The sequence below is a fragment of the Cynocephalus volans genome, chromosome 16 (assembly GCF_027409185.1).
Source record: "Cynocephalus volans isolate mCynVol1 chromosome 16, mCynVol1.pri, whole genome shotgun sequence".
In the NCBI taxonomy this organism is placed as follows: Eukaryota; Metazoa; Chordata; class Mammalia; order Dermoptera; family Cynocephalidae; genus Cynocephalus; species Cynocephalus volans.
The window spans coordinates 39190430-39206992 of NC_084475.1; the positions used below are offsets into that span (position 1 = coordinate 39190430).

The window sequence follows — 16563 nt, forward strand, 5'->3', positions numbered from 1 at the left end:
CCCTGGTGTGATCATTACACATTGTAAACATGTATCAAAATATCACTCTGGATCCCATAAATATATCCAATTATTACATGTCAATTAAAAATAAAAAGTAAAGCAATTTTTAAAACTACCTCTTACCAACTCTTTTGTAATACACATGTGCATCCTCCGTTGACCAGTTCTGTAAATTTAGACTTATGCAGATTGATTAGATTAGTTTAAGAGCCATCATTTTTGCATTGTTTGGGTAAGCCTGGGTTTGTGAGAAGGCTGTGGATTTGGGGGTACTTACAGACTTTGCTTGAGTTTTATGGGTGCTGGGAACGGAGGCATAAAAATACCTTTATTGACAAGGACAGTGAACAGCTCTGAAGGAAAAGACCAAGAACGAGTGGCCCAGTTTCCATGGGGAAGGAGCCAGGAAGGAGGTTGACAGCAGGATAGAGAAAGAGATCTTGGACACCAGAAGGGGGCAAACTCCAGTCACTCTCAGCAGTACTGCTTCCAGGTGTCAAAGAACAAGGCAATCGTGCTTTTCAAAAATCCTTCTGAAATTAGAAAAGTCTTTTTTCTTAACACATCACATATGTATGTCTTTGTATCACACATCACATTCAACACACCTTACTGAACACCTACTTTGTATTAAAATAACAATATTGAGGGGGCTTAAGGACGATAGAGTTTCTGCCTTCACCTTGACAGGAGGCAGCAGGGACTCTTGGGAAGAGCATGGACCTTGGATATCAGACAGGAATGGCTCTGAGTCTTGGCTTTGCCACCTACTCACTGTGACTGCAGCCAAGTCAGGTAACTGAGCGTCCATTTCCTCATTTGTAAAGCAGCTATAATGATGCTGCTGCCTCATCTCAGGACTGCTGATGTGCAAAGGACCTAGCAGAGTGTCTGACACATAGTATGACTTGATAAATGTCACCTTCTCTCCAGTTCACCTCTCTTTTGCCAAAGAACTTTAAATCAACTCAGTGAGTGAGAACATTCTGTAAAGCTAAGTATAATCAAAGGTGAAAATAAAATAATTACTATAGCAAGAGAAAAATAACAACGGCTAACATTTGTTGAGCAAGTACTATGAACCAAGTACTTTACACACACGATCTCATTTACCCCACAAGCCTATCAGCATGCTGTTGTTGTCCACCTTTTACAAATGAGGGTGCCAAGACTCAGATATGTTAGGTAATTTGTGCAAGTTATGTGGCAGAGTTGGGATCTGAAATCACATAGTGTGACTCCAGCAGCTGTGCTCTTAACCACCAGGAAAATACTGATTTGAAACAATATGCAAAATTTTATGGGACAACAGAGTAAGGGGCAATTTATTCCAACCAGGGGATGATAGCCAGGGAAGCTTTGGGGGAAATAAGGACATCAGAGCTAGGCCTTAAACGAAGAGCAAGATTTCATTTTGATAGAGGTGGAATGGAAAAGGGGATATAAAAAGGAGGGTTGTTCCAGCCCGAGACATTAGCACCAACTATGCAGAGATGGAAAAGGCCATGATGTGCTGGAAACAGTAGGAAATTTGCACGGATAGACATCCCTCGGCTCATGGGATATGTCATGGTGTAAGCCAGTCACAGTAATTCTATTCCCACTGGCCAGACAGAGAGATGAAGCAGGGGGAATGATATGAAAACAGGTTGGGGCCAAATAATGTCATACCTACAAGGTCTTCTAAGGACATTTGGACCTGAGAGATAATAGTGAGCCACACAGATGGTTTCAAAAAAGAAGATACATGATATGACCCGTGTTCCAAGAATATAACTGTCAGTGATGTGGAAGAAACATTAGAATGGGGGAGAGAAAACAGGAAGCTCCTGTAATATTTTAGCCAAGAGACAATGAAGGCTGAACAGGGCAATGGCAGTGGAAATGAGTGGGTACAGAGATGTCCCAGAGGAAAATTGGCTGGGCGTGAGTACTGATATGGGTGCTTGGAAAAACACTGATATTTTTGATCAGTAAAAAGACAGGAAAGAGGAGACGGAGAAGGCAGCCAGCAGTCCTTTGAAAAATATGATTCTTTGAATAGCAGTGTGATAACAGGGCTGCAATGAACAGAGTATCCAATTAGTAGCGCCTTAGACAATAAAGACATTTTGTCATCTCACAAAAGAAGTCTGAAGGTGGGCAGTTCCAGGGCAGGTAAACTGCTCAGTCATGTATCTCTGAAATCCTTGTAACCTTTTCCTCATAATCTCAAATGGTGGCCGCAGCAATTCCAGGTATCCTGTCTTCACAGGAGAGCATCCTAAAAAGGAAAGACCTCTCCTCCCACATCCCAGACCCTTCTGAGAAGACTTCCTGTGTGCCACAATGTCATCACTAGCCCCCCTTAGCTCCCAAGAAGCCAGGGAAATGAGTATATGGTAAATGGAAATAGGATTACCATGACTGGCTTACACAATGATGTATCCATGAGCTGAGTATATTAGAGGCTGATAAAATTCAATATGGGTTAATAAGAAAGAAAGTGGGGACTGAGTGGGCAACCAACAGTGTCTGCCATGAGCATTCTGAACAAAGCAATTAGCCTTCCAGTAAATGGGGATTTACAAGATGATCCTGTGATACTTGGGCATGAAAACATCTTTCTGATGAAAGCCGAGCTGCTATTTGGCAGCCTCAGGACGGGTTAGCTCAATTTCCCCTCTCAGGACCTGTAGGACATCTCTGAGCTTGGCAGGAAGGTGGATCTTCACCCTCCCAGCAGGAGGAGAGAATGATACAGAACCACTTGGATTTGTGATTCAGACTGGTAGACCTCTGGCAAAGCAAGATGGTGAAGGAGTCTTAGGTGAAATAGAACCCTTTCTCATCCCAGCAGCCTTGGGAATTGAAGAACATTAGCTCATTCTTTTTGCCAGGACTATTTTTTGCACGTCCAAGTCCTACCTATTCTTTAAGATCCAGCTCAATTACTATTTCCTTCAAGAAGCTGTTGCTAACACTGGCCAGTGTGTGCCCCACTGTACTCTTTACATACATTTGCAAACACCTGGCAATCACTCCTGATGCTCTCACCTTCTAACCTCACATACACAAGCTATCTGTGAATTCAGCTGACTGATCCAAATAGCTACCCATCTCCACCTCTCTCCATCTCCATTGCTGATCAAAACTGCTGATATCTACGGGACATGTACTACATGCCAGGCATTATTCTATATATTTTACACTTATTAATTCATTTAATCCTTTTAGCAATGCTGAGAGGTAGACTATAGTAATTATTTTATACATAAGGAAACTTGGAGACAGAAATGGTAAGTAACTTGATAAAATTCACATAGGTAGTAAGTGATAGGGGGTCTCTTAAGAGTTCATGTCTCTTAGGATACACTACACTGCCTCTCTCTTCTAAACCACATTCATTTTACCTAAACTATTGCAACGGGCTCCTATCTGACATCCTCGACTGCACTCAACTCTCTTCCAATGCATTCTTAATCCTGAAGCTAGAATGACCTTTAAAAACTGTACAATATGATCATGACATGATTCCTCCCCCTGCCCCCCACTCCACATGCCCTCCATGATCTTGCCCTGCCTACCTGTCCTGCCTTACCTTGTGTTGTCCTTCTCCTCAACCTCTGGACTCTAACCACCTCGACCCTGTCATTCCTTCCTACCTCAGGACCTTTGAACAGGCTATCAAGTAAGCTCTTCTCTACCTCCAGTTCTACCTGCCTTACCTAATTAACCTCTACTCATCCTTCAGACAATTCAAATGTCACTTCACACTGGGGAAAGCCTTCCCTCCACCCCCAGAAAAGTTCAAGTTCTGAAAGATCATAGCAGTTTCTGTTAAAGTATCACTAGATTATCAACCTCACATGGGCAGGGAAGAGTTTGTGTGTTTTGTTCATCCATTTCCAGAGATGAGCCCAGCGTTTGGTTCGGAATGAGTCCATTTTTATTACAGCTACAGCTCTTAGCTCCCTTGCTAAAGCACAAGTTCTCTGAGGTCAGGGACTGTGCCTTAGGGAAGTAGCTTGCTATAGTAAAGAGAACCCAGCCTTTGGCCTGTATTAATTAAAAATCCTCCTACATCACCACTGTCTCCAGATACATGATTTCTCAAGTCTCAACTTCCTCATCTGTAAGAGGAAACAATGATTTCGTGAAGACTAAAAGAGGTACTGAAAATAACATACTAGCAAACCCAGCAGCAGGTGTTCCTTAGCTCTTTCTTCCCAGATGCATCTTTGTGTCCCAAGGGATCAGTGACATGCACAGGGAGGCCGCATAGCTGAGGTCTAGTGACTGCCCCCTCTTCCCACACCATTTATCCCAGGCCATGGCTTCCTTCTCCACCACTTGGCCTGCATGGGTGCCACCATGTGGAAACATGCAAAAAATGCTGCAGTGAGCAAGATGTTAAAGATTTGCTAGTGGCAGAGAGAAGGAAGGGGGCGACAGAAACCTGCTATGTGTTAAGTATCCATTAAGTGCCAGGAATTTTCATATTTTCCTCATATAATACGTAACAAAATGAAATCTGAATTTACAAATGAGGAAACTGAGGCTCAGAGAGGTTAGGTCTCACCCATGGTCTCAGAGCAGGTAAGTGGTAGAAAATCCAACTTGAACCCAGACCTTGGTATCTCCAGAGGACTCGATCCTGACACTACTTTTTAAATGATTCTTTTCCTCACTCTTGCCTCTGAGTGAGTGTTCAGTTAAAGTCTCAAGGCATCTTTATGTATCTTTAAAGTCAACCTGATCCTGAGGTATGTGGGAAGAATCAGGTAGTCTTTTATTTTAGTAATATTTGAGCACACAGTGTCTCAAGGTTAATTATTTGCAAATGAATTCTTTATTTTAAAAAGGTACATGCCACTTGAGCAGAAAACCTATCTCTGAATTTTGCCCAATACCAAAATGTTGGCTAGAGAATTTTAATTAACCTGATTTTAAATAAGCTTTAATTTAATGAATTAAAAGTAGTCATTACCATTCTCTGGGCCTAAATTGAGTTATATCAAATGAGAAATGAGTTCAAGAAGAGAAAGGGAGGACAGAGGAAGCTTTGTCCCCTCTATCTGAGATGCTACCCCCGACCTGGGTTCAAAATGAAGAAATGAGCTTCTGACCCTTCACACAACTGGTCCCATCACAGAACCTGGATGCTACAGTCCTCAAAATGTATCCACCCACTACCTGCAATGCTTGCTGGAATGCCACTTTCCAGGGCCCACTCCGGACATACAGATTCAGATTCTCTGAGATGGTGCCCAGGAATCAGCGTTTTAACAAACACCCCTACATGTTTCTGATTCATCCCAAGGTTTGAGAACAGCTTTAGGAGCTCAGTAAAAATTTAAAGATCATAATTCAGCAATTTATTTCAAAGGGATGTTATTTTCCTTTTTGAACCTTGAACTTTTTTAAATAAATAAAATATGTATCCCAGCAACACTAAAGGCAAGACATTCTCCATTTCAAATAGGGGAAATCAAGTCTTGAAATATATATGACATGTCTTCCCTTTAAACACAGACAGCAATCAACTGCCTTGCACCTAAGAAGAGAGCAATGGTAAACAATTCAGCGATCAGGGAGTTCTATACCATAAATCTAAGCTGCTTGATTCACTCACCTTTGCATTCAATTCCTAAGTAATTTTATCTTGTGGGGGAATGGCATGTTTTCTAAATTTATAACCTCAGTATGCTCCTTAGTTAGGAATAGACTCCCTGACTCAACTACTAATTGCATGTTCAGGACACTTCTTTTATTCTCCTTCTGTACAGCCCCCAGATAAAGTAATTTTTCAGATAAATTCCTTCCTCTTCTTATTTCTCTCCACTCGTTAGGGCCAATCCCCAAACCCACTCTCTTGCCTGCTACCCTACCAATTAAAATTCTCAATATGCAAAATTAATTTTAAGGAAGAAACCTAAGAGTTGAATCTCTTCTTGTGATTAAACTAACACTTCCAATCTTTCACCAGCTTAGCAGTCTCTGTTCCTTTGCTTCCAGGACTTGCCCCAACCTAAGAGTTCCCTGTAATCTAAGGGCCAAGTCCCTATGCATGGATTCATCAGTCTCAAGGTTTACCAGAACCTCCCCATTTGAGAGAGCTCTAAGTTTTATCACCTTGGAAACACAACAGCAAGCTCCCTGAATATGCACAGAGAGAATATTTTTAAAGCACCATTAAAAAAAAAAATTGGTTTTAGTTACCCCCAAATGTAAGAGTCGCGATTCAAAACAGTCATTTACTAGGTAGCATCTTTGGTCAAGAATAGTATCTTCAATCCAACATATCACAGATATGTGTACTTTTGCTAACTAAACTGGTAGTTGGGAAACAGTTCAAAAATATCCCATCCCCATATACATTTAATTTTTCTTCAAAAAATGGAATGTCTTTACTTATCAAACTGGACAGGCCATTGCTGATACAGTTACCATCCGTATGTATAGAACAGTAACTATTAGACATCAAGTTACCAATGGCATTTGTAGAAATCCTAATTTTGGAAATGGAAGTGTAGAAGATACACTCATAGAAGGCATTTTGGACCTTAAAATGGAACTGCTTGTTTTGATGCAAATGGCTATGGGTGTGTGTGTGTGTGTGTGTGTGTGTGTGTCTGTGTGTGTGTGTGTGTGTGTGTGTGTGTCTGTGTGTGTGTGTGTGTGTGTGTGTGTGTGTGTGATGAATAATTTATCTCATTTTATCCTTTCTAGTATTACAAGTTGCCTATCCTAAATTATCAGTATATTGTCACAGATGAATGATCAGCTGAAGTCAGTTCTTTGCTATGTACTGAATGCGCCAAACAACACTGATCAACTGACCCCTCCTCTGTTATTTCCTTCACAATAAATTCAACCACATTATGGAGCGCCTATCCTGTGCCAGGCACCGTGCCAGGCGCCGGAGATACCCAGATGAGCGAAGCAAGGTTCGGGTATATGACAGATCTCCTAAGATTTGGGAGGGTCACATCCTCGCTGCCCAGCCCGACGGCTGTGGAAGCGGAAACGGTACGAGCACCCCACTGCTCCCGGCTCCCAGGAACTCTGTACTCCCCAGCCAGCCCGCGAACCCAGCGCCAGGGTTTGCGTTCCCCAAGAGCCCAACGCTCAAGTTCGACTCCGGGGCCACGGGGCTGGCTCCGCACCAAGCGAACCCCGGGCCCCGCGGCGCGCCACGCCAGGTCGCTGCACCTGTCCGCCCGCCCGTCGGGGTGCGCCAGACCCCGCGCCCGCTTACTTTGCCACCGTCGCTCACGCCGAGGAGGTGATCCCGCAGCACCTGCATGGGGCAGGTCCAGGTGGAGTGGACGAACGTCCCTCGGAAGATGTGCGCCAGGGGCGGCATCCCGGCGGCACACATGGCAGCGGCGGAGCGCAGCGCGGGGTCCGCGGGCCGAGGAGGGGGCCCCGGGCGGACGCGCGGCTCGGGCTCGCGGCGCTGCGGGCGGCTTCCCTGCGGACACGGACTCGGGCCGCTTCCTGCCTCCGCTCCCCCGGGGCGGTCCTGTCCCCTGCAGGCCGCGCCCAGGGGCCGGCGCTCTGCCCCCTAAGCCAATAGGATCCGTCTTCCGCGAGCTGGCTCCGCGCTCGCCCGGGGTGTGGTCTTTGTCCCCACCCTCGCGTCGGTTTCGGATGTATTAACTCTTTTAGTATCAAAATGAGCCCCGGCTGAGACTCACAAAATCGGCCTCTGCACCTTTCTTTTCATTGTCACGGCTAGAGGTGTTGTCTTCCTGCCTTCTCTGCCCCTTAAACTTATAGGGTCATTTCTGTCTTCCACCTGTAGCACCCAGATTCTGAACTTGCAGAAGTTCAAGGACAGGTCAAAGTCGGTTAGGACTGCCTACCTTGCGACCCGTTTTACTTGCAGTTTTTCAGTGTCTGTGCACTGCACAACGTGTACTCGTCCTCGCCTGACGTTCTGGAAGCATGTCTTACAGAACCTAACTGGGGACCCCACCACTAGGGGTTAATTCGGACCCCAAAGTTCCTCTCTTCGCCTTGAGGCCAATGTTTTGATCCTTGTGTCCCGTCCACAAACAATTCTGATACCAATTTGTCTTACCCCTGAAATAAGTGAATTTCTTTGATTTCCTTCCAGTTGTACAAGGGAGAAAAATAAGTTTTCAAGTCAAAGAGCTAGGAATGGCAGTGTGGCAGAGGGCCCTGAATTAGGCATTGAGAGACCATGGGCAAGTTAGGCGTCCCTCGATGTCCTTACTACCCTCATTTGTAAAAATGGAGTGTGGACTGGGTCATTGCTACGACTGCTTCTAGGTCAGCATTCCCTCCCTACACAGCAGCCACAGGGCCTTTGCTAAGTTCCTCCAGAAAGACCTAGTGGTTTCTACTCGGGACCTGAGAACAAGCTGCTCCTTCTGCCCCTAATGCTTCCTGTGAACCTTCACAACGCTGGTGTGCCTCAAATGTCAGCTCTTGGGAGTAAACTTTCCTGACCACCAAGCTAGGGGCATTCTACCCCCAGCAGTTTCTATTTCGTTGATCCATCTTATTTCTGCCATTGCATTCGTCACGTCCATCCTTATTTATTTTATGTTTTTTTCCATTTATTCCTGTTTCCCTTCCTCCAATACACACACACACACACACACGCACGCACGCACGCACGCACGCACGCACGCGCACACACCAGTGACAGAAGCCCAGAAGAAGAGCAGGGGACATGTCTTATGCCTAGATCAGTACCTGGTGTTCCGTACATATTTACTGAATCAATTTATGAATGGTTTTTCTGTGAGCAGACGGATGACCTGAGGTAAATATCTATTTGACTCCTACATAAAGAAAGAGGGTTTCATTGCAGTGCCTGAACAGCTTTCTCTGAACAGCTGCTTTTATGACACAGGCCAGGCTTATACAAATGATTCACTCCCTTCTCAGTTACTTTACCTCTCCCATACCAAAGTCTTCCATATCAACCCACACTTTTTTACTGGGGATTTTCCTGGTTTTAGCACTAAAAGTCTGGCAATCCAGGAAAACCCTCAGACTCAGGTACATGGAGACAGTTGGTCATCCTTCCAAGGACTCAGAATTAGGAAACCTTGAAGCTGAGGTTATACTTGCCTCTTAGAGACTTCAGCCCCTTTTCCCTGTCACTTTCTCCTAATTCTGCAGACCACACTCCTTCCTTGCAGTCCCAACAGCCAGCACACTGAAAACATTCTCTTGACCGAGGCTTATATATACACAAACCTCAGAAAGAAACATGAAGAAAACAACTGGCTTCTAATTTGAAAGTGGATTCAATTAAACATTTCCAGCAGATATATTGGTTCCCTAAAACAGATAGACTTCATAATTTATTTTTTAATGAAAGCAACCTCTATGTCTAACAATTGAGACTAGTTTTTTGAATCAGAATATATCTACTCCACAGTAGAATATTCTGCAGTTATTAAAAACAATTGAGGAATTATATAATCCATGGGAAGTATATAACGTTAAGCTTTTTAAAATACTTATGTTATGGTTAAAGTTATAAAAAGTTGACTTCCAGTCAAGATGGTGTAATAGACGGTCCCCAGCATCACTCTCTCCCACAAATCAACTAATTTACAACTATAAAAAAGCAACAACAGCCAAGCTGGGGCCACTAGAGCTCAGGGGAAGAGGAGGAGAGACCTACAGAGTGCATGAAGGCAGGAGAAGCCATAATGAGAGAAAGAAAAAACCACTCGACCATTTTCTGGCTGTGTTTAGGCTGGAGCTGCTAAGCACATGGAGCAGGAGCTGGCAAAAGCCTCAGCTGTGCCCTTTGGATGAAGTTGCTTGGAGGCGGCAGGGGAGAAGAAGGCCTTGGTGGCCCCTAGGCCAGCAATACCACTAATGGGGTTCCTGTGGCCCCACACAGGACCAAGGAGCCACAACAAATGAAAAAAGGAGCCACTCAGAGGCCAGTGAGTCATCGCAAGGGAACCAGAGCACAGCCCATCCCATGAGAAGTGTTTGGAACATGAGTGGTGCAGGAGACAGGCTCACTGGGAGAACACTGGGACACAGCATGGACAGCTGATCTGCCCCCCAATCAGCACAGGGCCACTCAGAGGAGACTGGTCAGGAATATAGAACAGCAGGGGTGCAGTTTGATGAAAAGACTCAGGCCCAGACCAGAGTTTCTACACAACCCAGGTGCACTGGATTTCACTAAACCCAGAAGTACCTATAAAGTCAAACATTAAAACCTGAACTGCACAAAAAGCCTTCCCCAGAGAATTAACAGCAAAGCAGCATTTTAGCTCAACCACAGGGCTGAAGTGCTGGTCCCCACAGGAAGTTCCCCCACTTTAGAAGTAAGCAAAGGACAACAAATTATTTCCAGCACAGAATTTGAGTGGTAGGAACAGCAAATAAACCAACACAGAAATGAAAGAAAAAACAAAGTACCCACAACCAGAGACAAAGTTTGATATTAACTAGTAAAGGTCTCATTTCACCAAAGAACACCTGTAACACCTAGAATGAATGGAAGTCCTCTGGGCTACCAAGCCAGAAAGGGGAGAGGGAAGTGGGCCTCAGAAATGCCCCCCAATGCCTACAACCAATCCTGAGGGTGGAGGATGAGGGCGTTGGCCATGCCCCCCAACATGTGCAGGCAGCCCAGCATCTACTACAGGAAGCTGCTGCAGGAAGCACCCTGGGCTCTCCCAGCTGGGGCAGTGGGGGGCCTCATCCTAGGCCACACCTCCCAGACATGAGCAGCCAGCCCAGAGGTGACTACTGAGCCACCACAGGAAGCACCCCAGGATCTCCTGAGCTGGGATAGTGGGGGTCTCAGGCCTCAGCCACAACCCCCTGACTCACACAGCCAGCCCAGCAGCAGCCACTGAGCTGCCACAGGAAGTGACTCAGGCTCACCCAAGCCAGGGCAGTGAGTGGCCTCGGACCTCGGCCACACTCCTCCAACATGTGCAACCAGCCCAGCAACAACAACCAAGCCACAGCAAGAAGGGCCCCAGGTTCCCAAGCTAGGATAGTAGGGGGCGAGGGCTTTTGCCACACTCCTCTGACATCTGCACCCAGCCTGGCAATGACCAAGCCACTGCTGGAAGCCCCCCAATCCCCCCTGTGGGAATGAAGGGGGTCAGACAGGCCTCAATCCCACCCCTCCTCTTTCCTCCTTCTTCCATCTCATTTCATTCCCCTTTTCCCTCTCCCCCTTCCTCCCAACTGCTCTGCAACAACATCCTAGAAAGTAAAAAATAATATTAATAAAATTACAGTTTCTTTAAAAAATTTTTTTTATTAAAATGTTATTTCTCTTTTTTAAAAAAAGGTCATAAAAAGTTATAAGCATATAGGCTAGAATTTAAAAGGTACACCAAGCAGTGTATATTGTTCGGTTGAGGTAATGAAATTGCTAGGGAATTTTGTTTTGAGGTTTATTAACATTGTTACCATGTGGTTTATAGATGAGTATTCATCATGTAGCTTTAAAATAAAGTTAATCTTAAACAGAAGGAATGGCCTTAGGCCTCCAGGTAACATGGCATTAGTGCTCCTCAGGTAAGCGTTAGCTTTTTTGTGCAATGCACAGTTCCACTTCTGTTCCCGGTCAAGATGTAGTCGAGTGGTACCTGGGCTCAGGATCTGGAACCCCTGGGTGCCATATTGCTAGGCAGCCTGGCTCAGCCACACATGCAGGGTGTTGGCTTCCCCACTCTTCTCACCAGTTCTCTGCCCTGAGACTCGATGACTCCTTTAAATTGTTGGTCCTCCTGTGATTTTGACTTTCATTCTGGTATCCCCAGTGCAATGTTCTCCAGGCTACTGATGTTTGGAGGAAGAAAGGAGTACAGAGCTTTTATATTCACCTTCAAAGCATAGCCCAAGCACCTTCGGTGCCCTGCCCCCACATGTCACATTCTTCAGAAGAAAAGAGACCCTCCTTGGCAGGGGATATTTCTGCGGTAGTTTCTGGCTGCTTCCTCAGGCTCGTCTCCCTCACTGTCCCAAACACCATGACCACTTTGCTCCTGCTCTCCTGTCTGTCTGCGGTGCCCTTTTACTACCTTGTACACACCTGCCTCATCTTCTCACCCACTCTCCCCAGCTACACACTTCAGCTTAATTGCCCACCCCCACCCGCACCCACAACCTCATCCGGGAAATCTTTACACCTCCACTCTCTCTCGGGTGTTGTGTTCCTCCCCTGAGTTCATGGGGTGCTGTAATTGTTTCTTACTTGACTGTCTCTTCCAGAAAACTGTGTTCTCCTGAAGGACCACGTGCTCTTCCTTTCTTTCTTTGTATCCCCTTAACACAGTGCCTGATCACTACAAGGCACTCGGTAGAATTTCAAGAGCTGGCTTTACTGCCTGTATTTTAGTGATAAAAAATAAGAGGCTGCAGTGGGTGTGTGCTAATGGTGAGCAATTCATTGGGAACAGAACTTAAGAAAGAGGTTCTTTCATTTATTTCGTTTTCTGATGCTTTATGATCAAAAGGTTCAAACATGGAGGAAAATGAAAAAGCTTCATTTCTTAAGATCATAATTCTCTCTATTTCAGATGAAGCCAAGGGGTCTACTGAATGAGACCAGCGTATTCTACACTGCTAGTTGCCTGAGGCAAAGGACTGGATCATGGGATGATCAGTTTGATGTTTAGCTGATCTTATTAATGTAATTGCACCTGCAGCTTGTCCCCCTCCTGCTGGACAGAACTCTTTAGAAATGATTTCTCTTCTACTATCTCATTTGGAGCTTCACAGCAACCTTATAGAGTAGGAAGAGAATGTATTTCAACCATTTCTCAGATGGGGAAACTGAGGCTCAGGGAGGTTGGCCTGCTATCCGGTTAGTACAGGATGGGCCTGGGCCTTGAGTCTAGTTACCCTCCCACGTTGTCTCATCACAATAGACTGTGAGGAATCGTACACTCAATTCTGCCGTGACTCACTCAGTCACTGCATTGTGGGGCGTCATCTACAACTTTCACATCATACATGGTTTTCCAACAGTTCCTGGTGACACACAGATCTAGCCCAAAATGAAACCAAAGTGGAAATAATGGACCTGGAGGAGAACAACAATCCAATCAGAGCAGGTCAGTCGAATGACCCAGTGAGAATTACTCATGTTTTTCCGAGGCACAGAGAGTGAAGGGCAGGGGGTTAAATGGGAAGCCACTTTTCCTCTCCTATTTAGGAGAGGAATTGTCATTGCACAGTGAAATAAATGCCTGCCTATTTTATTTATCCTTTTTGTGTAGCTAAATCTATCAGTTTCCATGGTGCCCCATGTTCACCATGGAAACTCTGACAAGCTCGTTATACTTTAGGGGGAAAAAAAAGATACACCAAAAATTTGAGATGGGATAAATGCGTTTTAAAACTATGTTCTTCTGAGTGGGAAGACTTGATGGATAGCAAATCATAATGATCTTGATTTTCCATCTCTTCAGTGAGAACATAGGTTTGCCTATCCATCAAAGGAACACCTTGGCCCCCCTAAATTACTTTATGTAGCAGTAATTATGTCTGTATCTCCTGTATTTGCTGGCAATAGAGAAATGGCTCAATCCTTACTTTACTTATTTTTATGAGAATATAGTACTAATCCCCATGCCTATTTTTCATCAGTTTGTTCATTTAACAAATATTTATTGGGCATCTATATTATGATAGGTACTATGCTAAGCACTGTGGATCTGACTGTGTAGAAAACAGGTATTGTCCTGCCCATATGGAATTTACACTATTTTTTCTCTCTGCCACCTCTAAGAATAGGAACTAATAGCTTTCACAGTATTACCATAGCATTTCCCTAGCATGATTGGCAAATAGCATATTATTATATATACTATATATCAGATTTTAAATATGAGTACAATAAAAGGCACTTAAGACTGATGCTGAAGTAACACATATTGACAACAATGAAGTACACTATTTCTTCAGCATTACTTGTCTTAAAGATGTCTGTTATTTTTAAGTAGCTATTTTATTACTTTTGAAAAATTGATATATGGTTTTTTTTAGGATTTGAACATTAGAAAATACCTTATATCTTACTACCCAGATATAGCATCCCCATCAGCACCCTTGTGGTTTTCTTAGAAAAGTTCAAATACAGAAAAGACAAGATAATAGAAGCCTAGAAGTTTGTAGAAGGGAAAAGTAAGCTAGACAAAAGTTACCTCTACTGTGTAGAATAACAGTTAAATTTGGAGAAGAGTGTATAATTTATTTTTTTTTATTTATTTTATTTATTTATTTATTTATTTTTTAAATTTTATTTTGTCGATATACATTGTGGCTGATTATTGCTCCCCATCACCAAAACCTCCCTCCCTTCTCCCTCCCCCCCTCCCCCCAACAATGTCCTTTCTGTTTGCTTGTTGTATCAACTTCAAGTAATTGTGGTTGTTATATCTTCTTCCCCCCCCCCCGGTTTTGTGTGTGTGTGTGTGTGTGTGTGTGTGTGTGTGTGTGTGTGTGAATTTATATATTAATTTTTAGCTCCCACCAATAAGTGAGAACATGTGGTATTTCTCTTTCTGTACCTGACTCGTTTCACTTAATAGAATTCTCTCGAGGTCCATCCATGTTGTTGCCAATGGCAGTATTTCATTCGTTTTTATAGCTGAGTAGTATTCCATTGTGTAGATGTACCACATTTTCCGTATCCTCTCATCTGATGATGGACATTTGGGCTGGTTCCAACTCTTGGCTATTGTAAAGAGTGCTGCGATGAACATTGGGGAACAGGTATACCTTCGACTTGATGATTTCCATTCCTCTGGGTATATTCCCAACAGTGGGATAGCTGGGTCGTATGGTAGATCTATCTGCAGTTGTTTGAGGAACCTCCATACCATTTTCCATAGTGTGTGTATAATTTAAATGAAGAAAGGAAAACCGTAAAGTGAGAGTACTGAGTTGCACCTTGAATTAGGTGTTATCCCAGACAGGTATAGGCAGGCTTTCTTGGGGTGGGGAGGTGGATGGAAGGTTTTAAGCACCATGAAACAGCTATCTCCATCACCTACTCTCACTGCAGATCCCTGGAATCAGGTAGCACTGGAGCAGAGTTTAGCTCATGGCACTTTCCCACCACGACAGGAAGCTCAAAGCAAATACTATTGACCCGGTGTTTACTTTGCCTACCTTGCTGCCCTAATGTGGATTATGAAGACATCCTATTTTTACTATCAAGGGACATGGAATAGACAGAATCAATATCTGTAGGTCCCTATCCCAGCTCAGCCACTAGCCAACAACACCTTCGGAAAGTCACTCTTCCTTTTCAGAACTTGGTTTCTTCATCTACGAGATGAGAGGTCACATACTATCACTGGTTCCACACCTCTGTGCTCCCAAGGGTTCATTTTCTTATTTCTCCTGATTAGTTTTAGAAATATTTTATCTATCAAGGAAACTAGTACAAAATAGAAGTCAGTAAAAGTTGTTAAATAAATGGTTTCCCCATTTTTCAATAATTAAAGACCAAAATAACTATCCATTAGAGCTTTGATCAACATGAACTGTCTGGTATTATTATGTTGAGTTTATGTGATTTAAACCAAAAGCAGGTCCAATATTTTACTTAGCTCATGTAATCTATCTCAAGCTGGACAAATTTTTAAGACTTGGTGAAATGTTAGAAACAGCTTAAAAAACTACTTCAAATTTGTTGAATAATCCTCCTAAGCATCCTGGGACTCTAGGTTAATAAATACTGAAATAGGATACAGAAGCCATTGACATGATTTTACACATTTTGGGGAATTAGTTGGCAATTTTTCTGCCTTGAACTAGAAGAATTTACACACTTCCAATGCACCACATTCAAAACTGAGACCTAGAGGATAAAATGAATCCTATCAGGTGCTAATTTTTGAGACCAGTAAGAAGGATTGGTTTTACTTAAAGATATCAGTGTGAACTCAACTGGTTTGAGCTGACAGTGGTTCCACAGTGGGAAGATGCTCACCCCAGCTAGCAGCACATGACAGTAGGTATGCTCAGAGTCAAGGCATGTGTCTTCCTAGACTCCAGGTTATTAGAAACCAGGCCAAGTTTGGCTCTACCCAGGCAGAAAACCAAACATTATCATCATTACAGAAGCTACACAATTAGTGCCCCTTTGGATAGGTGAGAATTTCATATGTACAGTAAAGACCAACTAAAACTCAAGTTAAATGACAAAATAACAATGTTTTTAAAGAACAAAAAGAGTTCTGAGGAATTCTCATAGTATTACTGAAATGTGTAAAGTTAAGCTTATTTGGAAAACTATCAACAAATGTCAAAACTTCCTTACTTTCTGTTATTTTTAAAGGGATGATTTTTAATATTATGTATAAATGAAGGAATTTACTATTTATGCGAGACTCTTCCATATGAAATGCAAAAGCCACTAAGCAGACTTGTGACAAAAATTGAGCCCTAATGGGAAGGAAAAAAACATCTCTGCGAAGCCATTTTTATTGTTGCTTTTATACATTTGGTTTGTGTTTTCAGAATTCTTTGTGGAATAGCACATCATAGGGCTGAGTAAGTATTAGATGAATTAATGTTATGTTATGTTATATT

The 16563-nt window shown here is 43.5% G+C and overlaps 1 protein-coding gene across 1 annotated transcript in view; it reads right to left on the reverse strand.

The window, feature by feature from the left end:
• Positions 1-7366, reverse strand: part of GDA (guanine deaminase) — an 89623-nt gene extending 82257 nt beyond the window's left edge. The window contains exon 1 of the mRNA XM_063080711.1: positions 7244-7366. Coding sequence (XP_062936781.1) covers positions 7244-7366 — 123 coding nt within the window. The remainder of the gene's footprint in view (positions 1-7243) is intronic.
• Positions 7367-16563: the final 9197 nt, after the last annotated feature.